This window comes from Mastigoproctus giganteus, chromosome 10 (genome assembly GCF_048544385.1).
Source record: "Mastigoproctus giganteus isolate SK-2022 chromosome 10, ASM4854438v1, whole genome shotgun sequence".
Lineage (NCBI taxonomy): Eukaryota > Metazoa > Arthropoda > Arachnida > Uropygi > Thelyphonidae > Mastigoproctus > Mastigoproctus giganteus.
This window is the reverse complement of record NC_143584.1, coordinates 14,496,248-14,520,994: the sequence shown is the minus strand read 5'-3', so window position 1 is coordinate 14,520,994 and position 24,747 is coordinate 14,496,248. Positions and strand designations below refer to the sequence as shown.

The following is a 24,747-nucleotide window of genomic DNA, read 5'->3' as shown; positions in this document are numbered from 1 at the left end:
ACATTTGGTCCGACGAAAATCCTAATTCAATTCACGAGTCACGACATCAGCAATGTTTCTCGTTGAATGTCAGGGCAGGACTACTAGGAGACTGTCTAATTGGACCACACTTTCTGCCAGACAGGCTAACAGGAGCTGTACCCTCAGTTCCTGCAGAATGTTCTTCCAGACCTCCTTGATGATGATAATGTTCCACTTCAGCAATGCCAGAACATGTGGTTTATGCATGATGGTGCACCTGCACATTTTGCTCGAGTTGTGACTCGGTATCTAACTAGAAGGTATGGTCAACGGTGGATAAGTAGAGGTAAGCTAGAAGAAAACCTGGAAGACAACAACGAAGATGGACAGATGAAATTCATGAGTTTGTGGGTAGTAAATATATGGCCATTGCACAAAACAGAAGAAACTGGAAAGTTGCTGGAGAGGCCTTCATCCTGTAGTGCAGTGCTTCCCAAACTTTTTTTGGATCACCGCCCCCCTAAAAAAAAGCCCTCGCCAGGGCTTTTTTTTAGCCAACCAATATAAAGTGAAGCTAAATAACTGAAATGAATATTTGTCTGTTTGCCTCCAAAAACGTAAATGCAGCCCTGTATGTATGTGTGTGAATTATAAAGAAAACTATTTACTGCACTTTATTCCTTCTTCGTAAAAAATTACAACTACATAAATAAAGTCAGTTATAGTCATAAAAATTAAAGTTAATTACATAAATAAGTCATGATATTAATGGAAATAGTTAATTATATTTTAATATTTAATGCAATGGATGAGCTTGGTGGAGATTTATTAGCTTATCAATATTAGGTTTAATATCTGTAAGTAGAAGTCGTAAATCGCCACGTTTAACAACATCCAGACAATTTCTTTGTTTTGTCAGCAATTGAGATACAGCACAGAAACCGGTTTCGACTAGATATGATGTTGGAAAAGAAATAAGTAATTTTTTTACAATTCCCTACCACAATGCAGGATAATGGTCAGGGATTTTCTTTTGTAACCAAAATTCCTGATATGAATTTTGAAATTTTGGCTTCAGTTTGTAACTCAATCAATTCTTCTTCTACAAAACGTTCACCATCATCATTATTTAAAAAAGGATTTATAACCCAATCTGGAATTTTCAAATTAAGTAGATCTTCGAACCTTTCCTGCATATCTCTGTGCAAAATTTCTAGATGATTACAAAAAGTTAGTAGCTTCATCAGCTATTTTTTCATTTTTCTCTATTTCCAACAGATTTGGAAATTGATACAATTCACGTAGTCCTACGTTGCGCAAAAAGCTTTAATTTTGAAATAAATGCTGAAATTTGAGTTTTCGCCTTAATAAGAGTTACATCTTGTTCTTGTAAATGTAAGTTCATTGAGTTGAAACTAGTAAATAAATCTGCAAGATAAGCAATATCAGTTTTCATTTTCTTGAGGTCATTACTAAGGTCATTGTTCCTATCTTCAAAAATCTTGACAACAGTATCAAAGAGTTCATAAAATCTGTTGAGACAGTTGCCTTTTGACAGCCACCGAACCTCAGAGTGAAGTAGCAATTGTTCAAAACCTTCACTGTTTTGATCACAAAGCTTTCGAAACATACGATCATTCAAAGAATGTGCTTTAATTTTGTTTATAGCAGTAATAACAGTTTGTAGAGAATTGTGCAGTTGATCACCAAGTTTTTTTGCAACTAAATGCTGATGGTGAATGACACAATGAACAGTAATAATATTTGGCACAGCATTTTTTAAATAAGCCATAAAACCATAGTAACGCCCAATCATTGATGGTTCTCCATCCGTTGCACAAGCAAGTACATTTGTAAGTGGAATTTCCCTGTCTTTAAAAATCGCCCCCTGTCGCCCCCATGGATAATTCAAATGCCCCCCCAGGGGGCAATATCACCCACTTTCAGAAGCACTGCTGTAGTGGATTGATAATGACTGATGATGCCTAATATGGCCTCCCATATCACTAGACTTAAATCCTATGGATTTTTGTATCTGGAGTCATGTAAAAAGCTTGGTGTACACTTCTGACATTAACACAGATGAGGAATTGCAGCATCAGGTTGAAGGAGCGTTTCAGCAAATCAGAAATGACCCAAGAATGCCTGAGAGGATTCGCAACTCAATGCAGAGAAGACTACAAAGCTGCATACGAATGCAAGGACAGCATTTTGAACACATTTTGTAACATCTGTAAAATCCTGTGGTGTTGAAAACAAAAATTAAAAATGTATTATCTTATGTTTAATAAAACCACCCTTAGCAAAGGATTCACAGCTTTTTGCTAAACTAGTGCTCCCATAGTCAGTGGCAGATCTTAACAGAAAATGTGCATTATCTCAAAAATGGTTCATTTGCGGCTCAATGTTCACTGGGACTTTTTTGTTTATTTTAGTTTGTACTTTTCACCTTTAAATTATTGACCATCATTTTTGAAACATGATGTATACACTGAGTGATCACTGAATTATGACCACCTACCTAATACTTTGTAGGTCCTCCTTTTGCCCTCAGCTGTCCAATGTGGCATTGATTCAACAAGATGTCGGTATGGCCAACCAAGCTGTGTGTAATGCGGTCAGCAATGCAGGTATGGAGGTGATTGGTGTATCCAGACACCTGCTATGCCTTTCCATAGTGTCCCACAAGTGCTCTACGAGATTGATATCGAGGGAGTTCAGAGGCCAATCAATATGCTGGAAGTCAGAATTGTGTTCCTCAAACCATTCCTGCACAACAAGTGCCCAATGGCTCGGTGCATTGTCATCTTGGAAGACACCATCGCCATTCGGGAAAAAGTAACATAGCGGGATGTACACAGTCAGCAAGCAGTTGACGATAGCAGAGACCACTGACGTTGTTCCACATGCACCAGGGGTCCAAATTCCTGCCAGTGAAACATGCTCCACACCATACAACCACTTGCAACAGCCTGCACTTTTGATACCATGCATGATGGATCAAGAGCCTCATGTTGTTGATGCCAAATCCGTACACAACCATCCACCATGTGGAGTAAATAACACGACTCATCTGACCAGCACACTTTCTTCCAGACTTCTAAAGTCCAACTTGCATGCTCTTTGTACCAGGTGAGTCTTTTACGCTGATGAACCTTGGTTAGGAGAGGATGCCATAGCAGTCCTCTGCTGGTATAGCCCATACATGCGATGCATGGTCATGCCAGATATTGTTCCGGGTTGGCCCATGTTGTATTGGGTAGTCAACTCTTCAACAGTGCTGCACCTGTTCGCCTGTATGGATGGAAGGGACTGTTTTGATGATCGAGCAACCTTGTCTAACACGATGTTAAGCATTCTGAGTAGCTCTTGAACACTGATGCTGAATGGATTTTTTTTTTGGTAGTTGTTGGCACATCGGCTTCTGTGGCCATAATGCACCTCCCAAGGTTTTTGCAGTACTTTGATCCAAGCCCGAGGCGGGATTCGAACCCGCGACCTTTGGGTTGCCAGGCAGGCACTTTACCCACCCGGCTAGTCCAGTCGGCACTGAATGAATGGTTGGCAGTCTGACATCTTATAAAGATTTTCCCATCATGGGTCAAAAATGGATATCCATGTGGGGTGGCCTGGCAGGAAGTTAGCTTACAGGCATACTGTAGAGACAACTGTTTCTGTCAAAGCAATAATGATGGTTCATTTGCTTTGACATTAGACAGGTGATGTTCTGATTGCAACAGTAGAAATATGGATGGCTTGATGGTGAATGTGGTCAAGCCACCGAAGTAGGCTATTTCTGGCAGATGCATATACCTGAGAATCAATCTAATTTTGACCGTATAAGTGTATAATACAGACACAGTAAAGTGCACCACCAGTCTGTACCCAAAAAGAGATCATGGAGTATGTTCAGCCCTCTTGTGCACCTTGTGCTTAGTTGATGAATATGTTGGAGAAATGTCAACTTTTATCAACTATGAGTCCCAAGAATTTCGTCTCAGATATTACGGGGATGGTGCTTTGTCTAAGTCTTAATTCAGGTTTGGGGTGAAGGTTATGCTTGTGACAAAAATGGATGCAAATCTTCTTTGGTGAGAACCTGAAACCATTTGCCATGGCCCAGGAGTTAAGATAGTAAATGACTTCTTGCAGTTGAATCTCAATAATCCTCATGTTGCATGATTGAGAAAGCATACTGAAGTCATCAACACAGAGTGCACAGTTTTTGGTTGGAGGAAGTTGTTCAGTAATAGAGTTTACTTTAATGGCAAAAAGCATAACACTTAAGGCAGATCCTTGCAGTAGTCCCTCCAAAAGGACCAAGAGACAGTGGATCCTTGGGGGAAAAAAACAAAGGGATAAAAAGTTTTTAATAAAAACGGGAAGAAAGGGTTATAAAGATCTTTTAAAATCTCAAAGAAGATGAACACTAGGTGTTCTCTTTATAGGAACATATCATGAATAGATGTTTCCATTTTAATTAAGTAGTCCAGAGAGGACCTGTTCCTTCGGAAGCTGCAATGAAAGCAGGAGAGAAGGCCATCTGATTCTAAGTACCATAAAAGATGTGCATTGGCCATCCTCTCCAATATTTTGCACAAACAACTAGTCAGAGCAATAGGACAGTAATTTTTTGAAAATTTAGGATCCTTTCCTGGCTTAGCAAAACAATAATAATTGCTTCACCATGTGTCTGGAAACTGCTCTCCGAGGAAAATTCTATTCCAGGAATAGCAGGTGGCCCATGGATTTTGGTGACAGATGTTTATTCATTTCATAATCAATGTCATTTGGTCCAACAACAGTTGCTTTGATAAGTGTGAAGCTGTTTTCAGCTTGTATAGTATAAATAGCCCATTACGTGGGGTAAATACCCTTTGATGTAAAATTAACGGCCTGTTTTTCAGTTTTATGTTTAAGAGCCAGAAGCTCTGGGGAGTAAGATGATGTTGGAAAATGTTTCCTCAAGAGCACTGTCTATTGCAGTTGAGTCTGATGTGTGTTTTCTCTTCATTTTTCAGATTTTATCCCAGACTACCCATTTAGAGCTGGTCACTTGTGCACATGTGCTTAAAGGCTATGAGATTAGCTGTGATGGAATATTGTTGGAATGCCCTCAAAGGCTTTGTTTTGTCTTTTTTTTTTTTTTTTTTTTGTTGCTATGTATTCTGAATTCCACCATTGTTTAGGAAATGGTAGAAACTGGATGGATATTTTTGGAATTGCAACTGCAGTTGAATGGATGATAATTTCTGTGATGTGCATGACTGCCTCACTGATAGGTTCCTGACTGATTGACTAGTGATGTCAAAATTTGTTAAATGTGCTGAAAGGCATTTCAGTCAGCCATTGTGTGCCCTGGGGAGTAACGTTCTTCATGAAGTTTTGTAAAAATGAAAACTTTGTACACAAATACTAATCTCTTTAAAATCCAGTACCCTTGGGGGAGTGGGAGTTGCCAAGTTTTAAAATTTTCTGGTTTACATACTGGTTGAGTGGGTTTTAGAGGAATGCAAACAACTGAATTGCTTACACCTATAAATAAGTTCAGACCTGTTTTGTTCTTTCATCTGATTTTGTGGACAGCAGAATTTAAACTGCATATATAATGCAATAGTCTTAATTCTCAGAGTATAACAAACTTGCCTGGTATTGCACTAGTTTCCACAGATAGCTTTAGCTATATTAAAATTCTGAAAACTGATTTTGATCTGGTATCCAAAAACAACTGTTTTTGGATACCAGATCAGACCAAGATTAAAGTGACCATAGAGATCTACTGAAGGATCATTTAGTCCTAAAACAGGCTGTCATAGCAGTTTCATCTTTTACACATTCAATCAACCTCTTGGAGAGGCCATCTGTACGTAGTGCAATAACAGAGTAACTTGTTGTAAAGATTAAATTATTTTAAAATTAAATTAATTTTAAATTAAATTAAATCAGCAATAGAATGTCAATTACTGATTTATTAGGAAAGATCATGAAAAATGTCAACTATGGAAAAGCAGCAGGTTATACACAAAATGCTGAAAGCTAAGGAAAAACAGTGTTACTGTGGTTCTCAAAGGATAGGCTTCAGAATGTTATTTCATTAACTTAACTAATATATATATATATATATATATATATATATAAAAAAAAAAAAAAAAGCTGAATATGGAAATTACAGAGAGATTTCCCACCTTGGTGTGGAATTACAACTTTTCAAATCTGGTATCCAAAATCCAGACATTTTTAGATTTGATATTCCCCTCCCCTTCTCCATATATTGCTTGGCTATTCACACAATTCAGCATACATTTACTTACTAGTAAGCTCCTCAGATTTTTAAATGTATGGCAGATTCACTTGTTCAAGTAATGCTACACAATTTAAAAAGATATTAGAAACTTAGGAACCATTGATAATAATATTTGTCTAAGTTGGACATAAGACCAATCCTTAGTGCTGAGTTCTTGTTCCCAATTTCTGCTTCCTATCAATGTTCAAGAGCACTGTACATACAGTCCAAAGGGTTTAATGTAGTGTTCAGAAAACTGGCTTGTCATATACCTGAAACTTTCCAGATAAATTGTTTGACATCTTGTTATGCAAAGAGATTGTAACCCAGATTCCACACTCAATAAAATGTATAATGTATTTATTTCTCTGGAATGACTTTATTTTTGCTTAAAGATCCTAGGGCAACTGGAAAATGTTCTGTATGAATTATGGGGGGGGGGGACTTTTGGGGCAGTCCCTTGTACCAGGTAAAATCTGTGCAAGTATCTTGGAAAGGCACTGGATGCCAAGGATCAAATATTCACACTAAGACAAATTATAAAAAATCAAAGGAAACATAATGAGAACCTGTATTTAGGATTCAGTGATTTTGAAAATGCATATGATTTTAAGAGGAAAAAGACTGTATAAAACAACAAAATCACTGAATTTTATAATCTGCAACAAAAATTAATCTGCCACTAATCTGACAGTAGCAGCAGATTAATTTTTCAAAAAGTTCCTGAAAATAAAATTAATTTGCAGAAATTTTACTAATTATTCAAGTTTTATATAACCCTAATTTAGAAATAATCCTTTATACAGGGTCATCAAAAAGGCGTCAGTGATTTCCCTTTTAATTATCTTTGGAAATATCTGATCGATTGCTGTGATCATAGCAGCAAACAGTGTGGTAATTCACTGAGTTTTACCTGACTTCAACAATGACCTTGGCTACACCGTGAGTGTGCACTACTCAATCTCATTTAACATGGCACTAGCCATGTTAAATGAGAATTGAATCTTGTATGCATGCAGTCTCAGTCATTTATGAAGCACATTCTGAATGATGGTCTTTGGAATGCCAAGCTTCAGGCTGCGATGAGTGATGAATTTCTTTGGACTACGTAAGCAAGACTATCTCAAGCACTCCACATTCTCTTCAAACGGTGGTCGGCCTGGAGATTTCTTAATGTCTACACTGCCGGTTTCCTTAAACTGATTAAACTAATGTATGTTGGTATAGACATTAAGAAATCTCCAGGCCGACCACCAACGCCTGAAGAGAATGTGGAGTGCTTGAGACAGTCTTGCTTATGTAGTCCAAAGAAATCCATTGCTCGTCGCAGCCCGGAGCTTGGCATTCCAAAGACCACCATTCAGAATGTGCTTCATAAACTACTGAGACTGCATGCATACAAGATCTAACTCAAACACAAAATCAAACCTGAAGACTGTCCCAGATGTACTGAATTTGCTAGTGCCATGTTAAATGAGATTGAGTGGCTGTGCGCACTCACAGTCACTGCTGAGGTGTCAAATAAAACTTAGTGAGTTACCACACTGTTTGCTGCTACAATCACAGCAATCAATCAAATATTTCCGAAGATAATTAAAAAAGGAAATCATGGACACCCCTGTATTCTATCTTTGTAATCAAAATATATCTTTGCAGTCAAGGAAGAGGGAGTAAAAAGAAACTTTGCAAAATATCTAAATGTATAAAAATCTGTATATTTCTACCTGTTGAAATAGAACAGATTCTCATTCCATGAAGAGAACTTCTTTAACTTCTACTTAATCTGGTATAATCCTGTGTATCAGGCTATTATACAAAATGAAAAAACTTATACAGAGTTAAGTGAATAAGTTCCAGCACATAAAAAGAGCTAACTCAGATGTTAGCCAGTTACGGACTGCACAGTACCTTGATTTCCAATTCAGAACAAAGAGCAAAATACACAAGTGATTCTGAATGCTAGTTTCAATTGCATGGCGGTTTTTTTCCACTTGTGGATATTACAGCTTATAAATGCTACTTTGGCACAGAAAAGAGGATAGTCACAATCAGAAACAGTGACTTTAAATAACTTCATTTATCTACTCAAATTTAATCCTTTACAGTTCAGCATTAATTTCACTATTCTCCCATGTGGTCCAGATAAAAAAAAAAAAAAAAAAAAGTGCTACTCAAAATCTAATATTCACAAATTCTTGGGTGGGCTTACATAAGCTAACAGGAGAGGGCCTGTGATAATAGTCATCTCAGGTTCTCTTGCAATTAATTGCATTATTTTTTGAAATATGGCAAAAGACACCTTGTTTAAGTTAGTTTATTTAGCCTTATTGACTAAATGCACTATACAATTAGGTAATGTTTCAGGAACCTTGCTGGAACCCATCATCAGACCAAACAAGGCTCCTGAAACATTACCTAACTGTACAGTACATTTAGTCAATAAGTCTAAATAAAATAACTTTAAAAAAAAAGTGGCATTAGGATTATTTATAGAGAGAAAAATTTTTAACGGTAAAAACAGTTCAGTTTTGAAATCCTTGATTTAGCAGACCAAAATTAAAACTTGAAGCAGTAAATTCAAAAATTTGTAATAATTTCTTTATCAGAGTGCCTATATGAGATGAGATTTTGATGCTCTTTTTAGATAATTTGCTAAAAAAAAAACCAAAAAAAAAACCTACTTAATAGGTGCCAGTAGAATAAATACAAATCTCTTACTTGGCAAAATTGAATATCAAGGGAAGTGTGAAATTGTGCAGCAAAGGGTTAAAGTGTGTCATATAAAACAATGTCTGTAAGATAAATTCTCTCTATAGCTGAAATCTCTAATCTAATGAGAATCAAACTACAGTTACCTGCTTAAGTCACACAGATTTATGATGAACTCTGCATAGACTACAGTTATTTAATATAAAGCAAAATCTCACTTAAAATTGCAGTTCATTCTTGAAAAAAAAGTGCAAGCATATCCGGTTTTTTTCATATGAATATAAACTGGAGTTGTATGTATTGAATGTATTCAAAACTTATTTTGAATACATTCAATAGGAAAGATGAGAAAACTATCAATTTAAAATACAAGCACAGTATTTTAGAAATGGATTTTAAACATACATTTATAATTTATTTAACTTGATACTGTACTGTACCATACTGTTTATTCATTTAACTTTGAGGCATATGATGCTTTCCTGCATCATATACCTCAACTAATGCTAATGCTAACTTCCTTTCTCTGGAACAACCTTCCTTCATACGTATTTCCTGAAAATTACAATCTACAGAAGTTCAAGTCTAATGGCAACACATATCCTCTTTCATCTTCTCAACCTTCACTCCATGCACAGTACTAAGTACTGTAGGTTCTAATACCTCTCATATTTGGGGTTTTCATAAAAAACTATACCAAGTGAAATAACTGTTTAAAATACATTTCTAAAATATTGGAAGGGACTGAGCTCTCCTAGTGTTTTAAGTCTGATGAGAGACCAATAAGTCCCAAAACAGGCTATTATAGTAGTGCCCCATCTTTTATATAAACAAACTAGTTTTCATGACATTTGTCTAAAAGCAGAATAACACCCAAGCAACTTGTGGAATCACAAAGTTTGTTCTGTTGTGAGTACAAAGACACTTGCAATATCTACTGGCATTTACAATCTGCTGGCTGCAAAACACAAGCAGATAAGGTTCCAAGAGATTTTGCACACATTTAGTCAAGAAGTTGACCCTCTTTTAACATCACAGTTACTTCATGCTTGTACTTTAATTTCCCTATAGAGTCTAATGACATTTCTAATTTCAGTAATCATAAAATCTGGTCATATTGCTTTAGCTATTAGCTCATTCTTTAAAAATAATGTGGTATTTGCATGACTATTTCAGTTATTACATTAAATTCCTTATGAGAATATCAAGCAGTCATTTCTCAGACTCTCCTGATACATTAATTCCTCTGTAAGAGGTATCAGTGTGCCAGAACAGCAAACAAAATGGGATGAAAATTCTGCAATTTGCCAAATCTGCAAATCATACTTTTATCTTAATAGAGAAATTTCTATGCATATATAATTACTAGTGTATAGCTACCTGCAAAATATTCAACATTTATATTCAACAGTAACATTTATGGTTTAGCATTCTTACCAGCTTCCTTTTTCTTTGCTTTAGCTTTAGGTGTGTCATCAATCAGCAAGGTTTCCAGTGGCAAACTGTCTGGTAAGATGTAATAGCGAATATTGTTGCCTCGGATACTCAAGGTTTCTAGTTGAACTGGATCACGGTTCTTTACTGTCATTTTGACAGCTTTCAAATGTGTGTTCATTGCAACATCAACTCCTATTTAAAAAATAATTTAAGAAATTATAAAACATTATCCCTTTATTTCTGTAAATATCTTAAACAATCTTGATGGCTGTGATTTTCCCCAAAAATTTTACCCCTACCCCATTTGGTCCCATTACTCAAGTTCTATATTACTAGAACTTTTAAGAGTGGCACTAGTGACTATTACCTATTGTTCACTTTGCTGTTTAGAAATATGATACCTCCAATGTTAAGATTATTATTATTTTTTTAAGTAATCAGGAAATATGATGGTCATTGGAGTGGTTTCCAGGCAGCCTACTGGATTGAGCTGATGTCACGTGTCAACAGCCTGCCTGAACTGAAGCTCAGTAGGCAGATAAAACTATCCATTAAAAAAAAAAAAAAAAAAAAAAAAGAGATTAACCCACTGGGAAAGGGAGCGATACTGACTGCAGTTCTTGCATACAATATAGTGATTGCTAATTGTGGCATGTGATGGGTTAATTTTTTTTTTGTCTTCTCAGCATTTACCCTCAAAGGAGGGATTAATGAAACATATATAGAGAAGGATATGCCTGTTCCAGCTTGACCTGTTTTTAATTTTGTCCTTTATGATAACAAGGTAATGCTGGGTGCTTTATCATGTGGTTTCCAGTTTTGGTTAGCAGTGCTAGGACCGTACTATTCTGCCCAAGCTCCATTAGTACGATATTCTCTATTAGACCTGTGGCCTGGTACTTGATCACTGTGGCAAGGGAACAACGGAGTCCAAGTTTGTTGGTCTTGTGCAACATCAGTGTTTTTCCTGCCTTGAGAAATCAGCCCTTAAATCTCTGTGATCAGTAAGAAGCTTTTTACTGATCACAGATTTACAGGTAGCTACTCCCACAGCTGTAGTACTGCTGCATAATGGATTTGAAAGTCCATTCACATTTGATGTCTTAACTTCCTTCTAAGAATTCATGAGTGTTTTGGATTCTTTTAAAGGGACTATTAAAGCTAAATCAATAGAATAAATTACACAAAGTATATGTATAAATAGCTTCAGTTTGGCAGAAAACATCACAACAACAATTTATATTTACTCGGACTGGAGCATTGCTATTCAGTGGTGCATTTGTTAATATTTACTGAAATCACTTCTAAGGTGTCATTGAATGACACCTTAGAAGTGATTTCAATGGACACTGCTCATCGTGGACTAATGTTATTAGTGGAGTCCCTCAGGGCTCAGTGTTGGGTCCATTATTGTTTTCTGTATTTATAAATGATATTGATGATGGTATATCAAGCTTAATGTCCAAGTTTGCAGACGATACAAAGGTTGGCAGGGTTGTCAAGGACACTACTGACACTATGCTGCTGCAACAGGATCTGGAAAGGTTGAGCAGATGGGCTGAGAGGTGGCAAATGAAGTTTAACATTGACAAATGTAAAGTACTACACATGGGAAACAGCAACCCCAGAGCAACGTATCAACTCTGTGGTACTACACTGACAGTGGTAGAGAATGAAAGGGACTTGGGGGTGGTTGTGCAGGCAGATATGAAGTTCTCTGAGTAGTGCAGACGGGCTGCAAGAGTAGCTCATGGAGTATTGTCAATGATATACAGGAATTTTTCCAGCAGGGATAAGGAGGTGATTATTCCATTGTATAAGGCAATGGTCAGGCCACACCTAGAGTACTGTATACAGGTCTGGAGGCCTCATTTCAAGAAGGATATAGAGCTGCTGGAACGAATACAGAGAAGGGCAACAAGATTAGTGAATGGAACAAAGGGGTGCTCTTACGAAGAAAGGCTTAAGTTTTGCAAATTACAGTGTCTGGAGACTAGGCACCAGCGAGGTGATCTGATAGAGGTGTATAAAGCCTTGAATGGTTTAAGCATGCTCAATGCTGATGGGATTCTTCCTCTAGCTCAGAAAAATCACCTGAGAGGGCATAAATTCAAATTGAGAAAAGACAGATGTAGGATAGACGTGCGGAAATTTGCCTTTAGTCAGCAGGTGGTTGGTTGGTGGAACAGACTTCCATCCCTTGTGGTGGAGGTTGATAGCCTAAATAAGTTTAAGGCTCAGCTGGACAGGTATTTTGAACAAACAGAGGGGTGAAGTGGAAGTGGGTTTTTTTTTTTTTTTTTTTTGGCTGATGCTGCATAAGCTTGCTTTCTTGCATCAAATGCCTCTACTAATGCTAATGCTAATGAGGTATATCAATATTATAAAGGAGGTATGTTATACCAGTGGTGTATTTGGGCCGGAATGCACTGGAATGACGTTCCGGTACTTTTTTCTAAATGTCATAGTAGAAAATCATTAAATTTATACACCTAATATTACGAAACTATGGCATAATCAAAGGGAGAAATATCTATTTTACCCATTGCTACTAAAAATATATATTAATAGTAATCTTTAAAATTAATAGATTTCTTTAAGAATTTATTTAAAAACAAAAATATAAATTTCGCAATGAAACTTGAACGTTTCTTACTAAAGTGCAATGTGTTAGATAAAGAGATCCAACGAATGAGATATACTGTGATGTGCGCAAACACTGCATTTTGATTCACCATGAGCCAAATGCTAGAACTTGTTCTATGAACCGCGAGTCTCAAGCCTGATTCAGTTACTGTAAGGTCGATGTGGTGTTATCATATAGTCTTCTGGAGAACGAGCGTTGATGTACTATTTTTTTTAGCAATATACCTCTGGTTATACCACCTGCAGGAAAACACCTGCCAAAAATACCTGAAACAATTCATCAAGACAATTTTCATGCTCACATAGCAATGGTTGACAGTTTCTGGCCAATCAAATAAATGCCTGTGGTTCACAACTCCTTTACTCTCTGGACGTTGCTCACCACAACCTATTTCCAAAGCTGAAACTGAAGCTCAAAGGAGATTTAAGATGTCCTGAAGATTCAGTAAAAATTGCCACAGATGTTGATATTATCAGGAAATAAAGAATTTCAGATATACTTCTAACGAACTGCAGAACTGATGGGCTCAGCATATATATTTGGAAGGGAACATGATGTGAAATTAGGCAAGACAAAACAAATCCTTGTATTTAAATACAGTCGAACTTGGTTATAATGAGCATGGACAAGATCATGGCTGTAATGAGAAAAAAGCCATAATGATTGTAACTTATGCTTATTCCCATACAATTCCCATCCGTGTAGTACACTGTTATAACGAGTGTACTACACGGATATACTGTACAAATTTTGGTAAGTATGCAAACAATCTTAACTGCCCGGGGTCGAAAAAACCCAATTCTTGGCATAGACAAAAATGAAACGGGCAACTTGGCTTTTTATGACCACCCGCATTGCATCGGATTAGCGGCCGGTTTATGACCATGTCATTTTGGGGATGGGGCTATACAATAGTGCATTGGCATTCTGGTTGTCACATTACCCTATTTACAGATTGTCTTGCATTCACTGAACCATAAATTTATTTCGGGACTTCTAAGAATTTTGTCAATGGGAGTCTAAGAACTTTGTATGCAGATAACTTTACTGTCATTTTAAATAAAATCAGTCAGAAACGAACCCTTCCTTTGGAAACATGTCTATTAACAAAAGAAAGTCACAAAATTATTCGTGAGTTAGAATGTTGTGCAAAAAATGTTGAAGTGTGTAAAAAGTTTCTTTGTCCCTTCAACAGTAATGACATTGTGGAAGAATAAACGTGTTCACATATCGGCACTCTAAAAGAACATAACCGATATAAAAAAAAAAAAAAAAAAAATTTAGAAAGTGTGAGGTTACAAGTGTCGATGAAGCATTGCTTCAATGGTTCACTACACAAAGAAGTGCTGGATCTTCAGCAATCTTGAGGCCCAAGTGGAAAAATTTGCTAAACAATTTGGATGCAACGATTTTGTACGTAACAATGGTTGGCTGGATTGATTTAAAAATCAAATACAAGCATATTAATATAAATAATATGTAAGTATATATTAATTTTTTTTTCCCTCTCTAATATTTCTTTTGTTTTTTGAATATCTTTTTATCAAGTTATTGAGAATTAAAAAAAATAGGAGGTAGATTTAACTCATCACTGATATAGTGAGTAACAGTTATAACAAGAAATTTTGTCAGTTCCTTGATGCTTGTTATAACCAAGTACACCTGTATATGGGTAGCATTTTCTGTGTTGACCTATAATCCTTTAACTTGTACATGGCAAAGAAACTTTTTTCTACCTTGTCTATATTTGTCAGAAGTTTTTCCTTTAGTTTAATTTTTACTTTAACAACCTACACAACTTTTTAGTTGTATATATCAGTACTCTAACAATACAATCAACCAAAGTGAACGCTAGGCTAAACATTTCCCCCACTAAACAGGTGCAAGATAAGATACCAATACTATCATCAATATTTTTAAACTGTTTAGACTTAATAATCAAAAATTTACTATACAAAAATTATAAAATTGAATTACCTGTTATTGTACCATGAACTTGAGTTCCATTTTTCAGTTCAATGGTTACTGTTTCGTGACTTAATTTCATGAGAAACCTGTAAATGGATTTAAGGTTGACAAATTTTGAATGTATGAACTTTGTATTATTCACAAAAGATTAAATAAAGTAAAATCCAGCTGCAACAAACCTCTGAGGTATATATTTTTGTTCTTTTGATTTTGGAAAAAAGTTTGACAGAGGACATTCAGTTTATAAATTCATAATCTTGGACTTACAAACTTTTCCACAAATCACGGTCCTTTTAATTGGGGGGGGGGAAATCTAAATATTTTAACAAAATTACAGAACTAAAACTCGTTAGTTTTCTTGGAGTTTTTCATTTCTGAAAATTCTCTTTCAGTCGGTTATTTATTGAGGATAAACTTTGTCTGAAAGAAGACTTACCACCTTGCATAAAATCTCACTAACATTTTTTTTCCAATCACTTTATTTACTTCATATAAGGGAAGACTATTGATCTCCTTAAAATCTCACTAAAATTTTTTAGGATTCTACCCCTCCAACCTCCCATTTAGCCAGTGACTGCAAGAGCAGTATAAAAGTTTTATTAAAAGAACCATTATTTATTCAAATAGGTTTTACTGCATTTTACTTTTCTAATACCTAAAAATAGTAATTTCCATTTTACTTTAATTAACCAATGATTTGAAATCAATAAATAAATAAAATAACAAAATATATATATTGGTATAGAGATTATAGTTTTGAAAGCATGTTTTATTTATAACAAATACAGTTAGTATATAAAATTTTAATAAACAACATACAGTATTCAGAAACACAGTATAGTCGGTATAACTAATTAATTTTCACACACTAATACAGCAATTTTTGTCTTTAAGTGTTAATATTTTTCACTTACTACGAAAATTCAACTTTAGTATACAATCAAAAATTTGAGTTCAGAGAAAAAAAAAAAAAAAAAAAAAAAGAGTTGAATTACGGTACTAATTCCAATACTTTTTATGTTGAATAAGTGAACCACTTATGGGAATGTGAAAATATGAATCTTTTGTAATGGCAAAAAAAAAAAAAAAATTGAATTTCTGTACCACCACCGTTGATATATACAGGGTGATTCACTACCAGTGCAACAAACTTGCAGGAGGTGTGTAGGGGGCACAAAGATGAATCGGAATCACATAGCATTGCAGGGTCCGAAATGCCTTCGTCATGCAGTAGAGGACATTGAACACGGAGGTCCCGTGAACAGCGATCCTGCTGGAAGTCAGCATTTGCTAACTGGTTCCCGAGGCAGTACGATGGACAAGTATTCAAACATTGTACTGGCCGACATGCACCTCGCGTATGGAGCTGCGGACTGTAACAGGCGTGCTGCTCTGCGCTTGTACTAGGAATGTTTCCTGCACAGGTGTGCTCCTCATCATACGATTTTCGCACATGGCACAGGTTACGTGAGACTGGTTGTTTCATGAGAGGTATCATGAATCGAGAGCGAACGACGAAGACGCCAGACAACGAGGAGAATGTCCTACGTCTTACAGAAGGCAATCCGAATACGAGTACTCGAGTGATAGGCCAACAATTGGGTATTTCCCAATCCACTGTATGGAGGATACTGTCAACAAACCAAATGAGTTCATCCCATCTGCAATGCGTCCAATCATTGGAGCCTGTGGATTATCCACTCCGGAGGACTTTTGCTACTTGGTTTCTTCAATAGAAACAGTTTGCAAATGCTGACTTCCAGCAGGATCGCTGTTCATGCGACCTCCTGTTCAACATCCTCTACCGCATGACGAAGGCATTTCGGACCCTGCAATGCTATGTAATTCCGATTTGTCTTTGTGCGCCCTACACCTCCTGCAAGTTTGTCGCACTGGTAGTGAATTGCTCTGTATATAGATCGATGAGCCAAAACATTATGACCACCTACCTAATATGATGTTGGTCCTCCACGTGCAGCCAGAACAGCTCGTACCTGGCGAGGCATGGATGCTACAAGATTTCTAATTGTGTCTTGTGGGTACCAACACATAACTCCTGTAAGGTCTGTAGTTGAGATGCCACAGATCGGAGTTGCTGTTCCAACACAAACCACAGATGCTCAATGGGATTGAAGACTGAGGAATTGAGGCCAGGACAATACCTGGAAGTCTTCCTCATGTTCCGCAAACCAGTCTAGAACAATCTGGGCAGTATGGCATGGTGCATTATCCTGCTGAAAGATAGCACTGTCAGAGGGGAAGACCCTTGCCATGAAAGGCTGTACCTGGTCAGCAATGATGTTTAGGTAGTTGATAGACGTCAGTGCCCAGCACATGGATGACTGGACCCAGGGTATCCCAGCAGAACATCGCCCAAAGCATGACAACGCTACCACTGGAGTGTTTTGTCCCACGGTGCACCCAGGCAGCATCACTTCCCCCAGGTAAACAATGCACACATATCCAGCCATCCACACAGTGCAACAGGAAACGTTATTCATCGGAACAGATGACATTCTTCCAATCACTCAAGGTCCAGTTTTGATGCTCACGTGCCCATTGTAGGCGCTGTCGCAGGTGAACCATGGTTAGCATGGGCACTTGGAGCAGCCTATGCTACGCAGCCTCATTTTCAACAGGGTTCGATGTACTGTGTGTTGTGACACATTACTCCGTCACCAGCATTCCAATTACCGACAAGTTGGGCCCGGGCACCCCCCTTCTGTTGCCATGTACCATCTGGGAGAGCCTTCGCTCACCTCGAGCATTGATGAGCCGTGGTTGTCCAACACCTTGCCGGCGGTTCGTGGGTTCCCCCTCCTCGGACCACTTTCGGTAGGTTCTAACCACGGCTGACTGTGAGCATCCCACCAGCTGTGCCGTTTCAGATATGCTCTGTGCCAGTCATCTGGCCATTACAATTTGGCCTTTGTCAAACTCGCTTAAATCCGCTGGCTTTCCCATCTGAAGAATAAGAGTAACACTGATTAACAGAGCTCAATATCAGGTGTTTTTTATACCATGACCCAACCAGCACATGCACCACAGTTGCTTTGATTTGCATAACGACTCGCTGGTCATAATGTTTTGGCTCATTGGTGTATATATATATAAAAAAGAAAAAAAACAAATTGAATACAATCCGTGAAGGATGTTGAAAACTTAGGGGCATGATACCAATTTTTTTTTTTGGCATCATTTCCTAATTAAAGTAAATGATGTTGCCCATTTACTTTATTCCCCTCATAACTGTATTTACAATATGGGGTACGTCTGCAAGTTGTGTGTGTTAAAGTGACAAGGGACTTAAGGTAAAGAAATGCTAGTGGATAAAGCCTGTAATTTCATGTATTCTTTAGTTGTTCTGCCCACTTCCTGGATGGGAAAAACAACCCCAAATGATAAAAACCACGTAACCCTAACCTGAGGCCAAATAACTAAGCCATGGTGTGGGGGGGGGGGATTCTCATAAATTCCTCTCATCTCAATGACATTCAAATCCAGTCCTTTTATATGTGATGTAGAATAATGGCTATTGTAATCAGTGTGCTACCCACAAGGTTAATATGGGATAAACCGAGCTAAAGGATAATTAGTTTTAGACTACTGATGAAATTGCGCTTTATTCATGATTTTCACGAAGTTTCACTATTAACAAGAGTTTTTATTATTATTATTGGTAGTAGTGGCACATGATGCAAGAAAGCAAGTTTATAAAGCTTCGGACAAAAAAAAAAAAAAAAAACCTCCCATATCATCAGTCCGCACCCTCCGATAATTTGTTCTTCCTTAAATTTATTCCCACTATCCACTTCCATAAGAACAGGTGGAAGTTTGTTCCAACAATCAACTATCTGCTGCCTAAAGGCAAACCTCTGCACATCTGTCCTGCAACCATCCTTCCTCAATTTGGGTTTATGCCCCTCATGTGTGTAATCTGAGTAAGAGGCTGATATCAATGCTGAATGATATCAGCATTGGCTTGCTCAATCCATTCAAAGTTTTAAACACCCCAGTCAGATCACGTCACAGGTTCGTGATCTCCAGCTGCAAGTTGCAGAAACGAAGCCTTTCTTGGTAAGACCACCCCTTATGTTCCTTTCACTCGTTACCTTTCTCTGCACCTGTGACAGCAGCTCTACATCCATCTTAAAATGAGGCCTACAGACCTGTATGCAGTACTCAAGATGAGACCTAATCACACTGACTTAGACAATGCGATAATCACTTCCTTATCCCTGTTAGAAAAATTCCTGTATATAGTAGTAGTGACATGTGATGCAAGAAAGCAAGTGTATGAGCTTATTCAGCATCAGCCAAAAAAAAAAAAAAAAAAAAAAATCACATAACCATTCCCTCTAAATGTTTATCCAGTTCCTCTTAAAATTTATTTAACCTATCAACTTCCACAATGACAGATGGAAGTTTGTTCTAGCAATTAACCACCTGCTGGCTAAAGGCAAATTTCCGCACATCTATTCCACATCTGTCTTTTCTTAATTTGAATTTATGTCCCCTTAGGTTCATAATCTGAACAAGTGGAAGAATTCCTTCAGAAATCAGCGTGCTCAACCCATTCAAGGCCTTACAAAGTATACACCTCAATCAGATCACCGTGCAGGTGCCTAGTCTCCAGCCATTGCAATTTGCAGAACTTAAGCCTCTCTTGGTAAGAGTATCCCTTCATTCCCCTCACCAATCTTGTTGCCCTTCTCTATACACGCTCAAGCAAATCTACATCCTTCCTAAAATGAGGCCTCCAGACCTGTACGCAATACTCAAGGGCGTGGCCTGACCAGTGCCTTATACAGAGGGACAATCACCTCCTTTGCCCTGCTAGCAAAATTCCTATATCATTGACAAAACCCCATGACCTGCCCTGGCAGCCGGTCTGCATTGCTCAGAAAACTTCATATCTGACTGCACCAGCAATCTGCAAAAGGTCTTTTCATTTTCTACCACTTAAGTGTAGTACACACAGTTGGTACGTTTCTCTTGGGTTACTTCTACCCATATGCAGTACTTTGCATTTGTCAAGGTTAAACTTCAGTTGCCACTTCTCAGCCTATCTGCCCAAATTTTCTAGATCCTGTTGCAGTAGCACACTGCCATTACTGTCATTAACAACCCTGCCAACCTTTGTATCATTTGCAAACTTCGACACTAAGCCTGACATACCTTCATCAATATCATTGATAAATATACAAAACAACAGTGGATCCAACACCGAACCCTGTGGGACTCCACTAATAACATTAGTCCACGAAGAGCAGCACCCATTGATTACCACCCTCCGTCTTCTCCCACTCACCCATCCTTTTATCCATTGTAGCAACTTACCCTTAATACCATTTATACAGTAGCCCCGTAGCAATATGGCCTTAGTTGCTAATGCTCCTAAAAACCAAAATAACAACAACACTGGTTAAAGATTGCAGCAATAATTCAGACACAGCATGGGTTTGTTAAGGGAAAGTCTTGTCTGACAAATTTGATAGGATAATATGATGTGGTTACAAAGGAACTGGATGCAAAAAATAATTTTGATATCATATACTTGGATTTCAGGAAAGCTTTTGATATCAAAATAATTTTTTGCATCCAGTTCCTTTGTAAACACATCATAATATCCTATCAAATTTGTCAGACAAGACTTTCCCTTAACAAACCCATGCTGTGTCTGAATTATTGCTGCAGTCTTGTCTAGATGATCCTGCAATGCATCTTTAACCAGTGTTGTTGTTGTTGTTATTATTTTGGTTTTTAGGAGCATTAGCAACTAAGGCCATATTGCTCCGGGGATATGTGGTGGTCACGGGCTTGAACCCCGATCTAATCAAGAAGCATGTGCTGCGCACTGCTGCTCCTGCCCATCTGGCTACGGAGGCACCCTTTAACCAGTGACTCCATCATTTTACCCAGAATAGAAGTTAAACTAACTGGTCTGTAATTACTCATGTCACCCTTCGATCCCCCTTTGTGAATTGGGGATACATTTGCACATCTCGTGTCCGTGAGGACCTCCCCCGAGTCCAAGGATGCTCTCATAATTATGGCTAAGGGTTTGCTTACTTCCTTTGCTGCCTCCTTTAATATAACTGGATAGATCCCATCCACCCCAGGTGCCTTTCTTATGTTTAACTTCAACAATTTCTCCTCTACTTTGCTCTCAGTTATTACAAAATCATTAAGCACCCTGCTACAATTTGTTAACCTTTTGGCATTTTCAAACCTTAATAACTCCTCATGTGTGAATGTAGATGCAAAATACTCATTCAGTTTGTTTGCTATCTGAGCAGGATCATCAACAGTCGAACCATCGATATCAAGTGGACCAAAAATTCCATAGATATCATTGACAAAAATTCCATAAGCTGTCCTGGCAGCCTGTCTGCATTACTCAGAGAACATCATATCCAAAAGTACAATTACCCCATGTCTTTTTCATTTTCCACTACCGTGAGTTTTACTACTACAGAGTTTTATGTTAATCCAGAATTACTGCTACTCATATGCAGTATCTTACATTTGTCAATGTTAAACAGGGACAGCCATTTCCTAGCCAATCTGCCTAATTTTTTTAGATCTTGTTGAAGTAGCTTACCTTGATTACTGTCATTAACACCCTACCAACCTTTGTATTATCTGCAAATATATCTTCATCAATGTCATTAATAAATACAGAAAACAACAATGGGCCAGCAATGAACCCTGGGGGACTCCACTAAAAATATTAGTCGCTGAATAGCAGTGTCCATTTATAACCACTCTATCTCTTCTTATACTCAACTACCCCATTAACTAGAGCAGCGTTTCCCAAACTGGGGCCCGTAGAGCAGTTCCAGAGGGGTCCGTTTCAGGATCCTCTGGAACTGGTCAAATTATTCGTTCTATGTATAACAAATTGATGATAAATAAAGTTATTATTATATATTTATGTAAAAATAAAGTTCAGTTGTTTTAAAAATAAAACTGAATATTCTTTTAAAAAAACCCACTCTTCATATATATATATATATATATATATATATATATATATATATACACACACACACACACACATACACATATGCATATATATATACACACACACACACACACATACACATATGCATATATATAGGTCTTCAAATCTTTTTTTAATTTTGAAGGGGTCCGTAGATCTCAGTAGGTTGGGAACCACTGATCTAGAGCATTAACTTGCCCTTAATGCCACATTGCTCCAGTTTGTACAGCAGTCTTTTATGTGCAACAGTATTCAAAAATCTTCCTGAAATCCAAGTACACTGTATATGATATCAAAATTATTTTTTGCATCCAGTTCCTTTGTTACTGCATCATTCATATCCAATCACATTGGTCAAACAAGATTGTCTTTAACAAATTCATGCTGAGATTGCAGTATAATTGCATTCCTGTCTAGATGGTCCTGGATTACTTTTTAACCAGCGATCCTATTATTTCCCTGGAGCCACCTTTAAGGATGCGGAAAGGTCAGGGAATGATCACCACATATCCCCGGGGCAATATGACCTTTGTTGCTAATGCTCCTAAAAACTAAAAAAATAACAATAACACTCCAACTCTCATTTTTGTTTTCCCATTACTTATGTCACACCATACTGAATTCAACATTGCACTGGCCACCGACCAGGCTAGTCAGGTGGGTAAAGTGCCTGCCTGGCAATCCAAAGGTTGCAGGTTCAAATCCTGCCTCAGGCTTGGATCAGAGTAAAATGCAAAAACTTTGGGAGTGCATTATGGCCACAGAAGCTGATGCGCCAGCTAACAAAAAAAAAACTGCACTGGCCACCCATGTTGACTAGATGCACTTAGATGTCTTAGATTTAATATGCTTCTTAACTAAGAGCATGTCTCCTCTCCTGTTCTGTCTATCCTTTCTATACCTATTATACTCCCCACATTCAAATTCTGCATCCCTTATATCTGAGTGACACCATGTCTCCAATATTCCCACAGTAGCATTTGCATTTGACTGAATCAGCATGTAAAAATCATCAAATTTATTTACTGTGCTCTCAGCATTAGTGTACATGCACCATTCTTACTGTTAGTTACTTTAATACAGTCCAGGTATTTATTTGTTTTGTAATGACCCACAGCAGAGCTTGAAATCCCTGACACCTTTCCAGGCTGCTGCATGTTCCAGTAAAAGCAGTGCAAGAATCACTTTCAGCTCTGCTTGCAGCTCTAGTTACTCTATTAGTCTGTATATCTCTTCAAACTTATCAGTTTTCTGATCCACCTAACACTGCCTCGATAGCACCAGCAATTCTTGCACCCCTTATATTTAAGTGTATCCTGTCCCTGTAAAAACAGCCTCTCCTGTTAACAATCACAGACCGCGCTGAAAAAAATTCTGCTCCCTGAACCTTGCACAGTTTCTCCTATTGTGTTTAGGCAGAATTGCAGTTATTTCCAAATGTAATCTTAACTTGTGAATTTTTCCCAAACTTGCCCTGTATTTGTTAACTAAGTCCTCAGATCTCTTGTGCCCTTAAAACATATCTGCTCTACAATGTCATCTACTTTTGCCCCTGGCAGACATACCCTGATCCTATTCCACCTATCCTTTTGCAAATTTTCCCTGGCAATGGCATCACCAACAATAACTACCTCCTGTGGGACCAGTGCATTCTGCCCTGGTAATTACTGCTGTGCTGCTTGATGCACAAGTGAAGGCTCTGGTGTTGAGTTAGCAGCTGGGAGCTTGATGTGCCCCCATTCCATTTTAATTCTTTCAAAGTCTCAAATATCTGTGAAAACACCAAGTTTGCACCTAATTTCCTCATACTCTTTGCACAACACACACACACACACACACACACACACACACACACACACACACACACACACACACACACACACACACACACACACACACACACCATGACCACCAAATACGGAAAGGTCAGGGAATGACCACCGCATATGGCCTTAGTTGCTAATGCTCCTAAAAAACCAAATAACAAACAAACACATCCTTTGCTGTATTTTGTGGCATTCCAGATATGCATCACAAGTAGCACATTTTGTAAGGGTGTGATTCATAGGAGAACCAAGTTGTTCAGAACTTGCAAATATTTTTGTTATAACAGTAATTGTTGCACCAGGATTTATGCCAAGTGTAAATTCTAATTCAAGCTTTTAATAAAATAAAATTAAAACTCATCTACAAAATTCCTCAAAAGTTAATAATCCTTTAAGTTAAAGACACAAATACAGTATATTTTTTTACTTTAATATATTTTAAAGATACAGTCAGTTCTGCTACAATGCGCATTTGCTCCAATGTGACTGATATATTAGGGAACAATGCGAGTGTAATGTGATTTTCGCATTGCCTCATGTGCGATTTTGCCTGAGGGTAACACCAGGTGAATGCAAAATCCAGCGCCAAGCTGAACGTAGCGACCTGCCCAGCAATACATATAAGTTTATGAAGCTTAAAAAATGTCAAACATCAAAGGTGTCAGAGCTATATTTCCTATTTATTGTAGTTGTATTGTTCGGACACACTGTTGTCATTCACTGTATCACAAGATATTGCGGGCCGACTCATGTTTTCAGGAGCTCACATTTTTCAGTTCGAACAGAAATTTCGTGAAGCATGAGCAGAGGCATACATTTCTGGAGGTCACTACCATAAAAGAATTTGCAGGTCCCAGTTTATTGGGCTTTTTCATTAGTGCAATATAATTATAAACGGATAGTAAAGTCG

General features: G+C 37.6%; 1 protein-coding gene across 1 annotated transcript in view; it reads right to left on the bottom strand.

Moving 5' to 3' along the window:
- The window catches only part of SmD1 (small ribonucleoprotein particle protein SmD1), a 49,137-nt gene that overhangs the window by 5,561 nt on the left and 18,829 nt on the right, over positions 1–24,747 (bottom strand). The window contains exons 3-4 of the mRNA XM_090382496.1: positions 15,015–15,091; positions 10,391–10,582 (exon numbers count right to left, since the gene is read on the bottom strand). Coding sequence (XP_090238622.1) covers positions 10,391–10,582; positions 15,015–15,091 — 269 coding nt within the window. The remainder of the gene's footprint in view (positions 1–10,390; positions 10,583–15,014; positions 15,092–24,747) is intronic.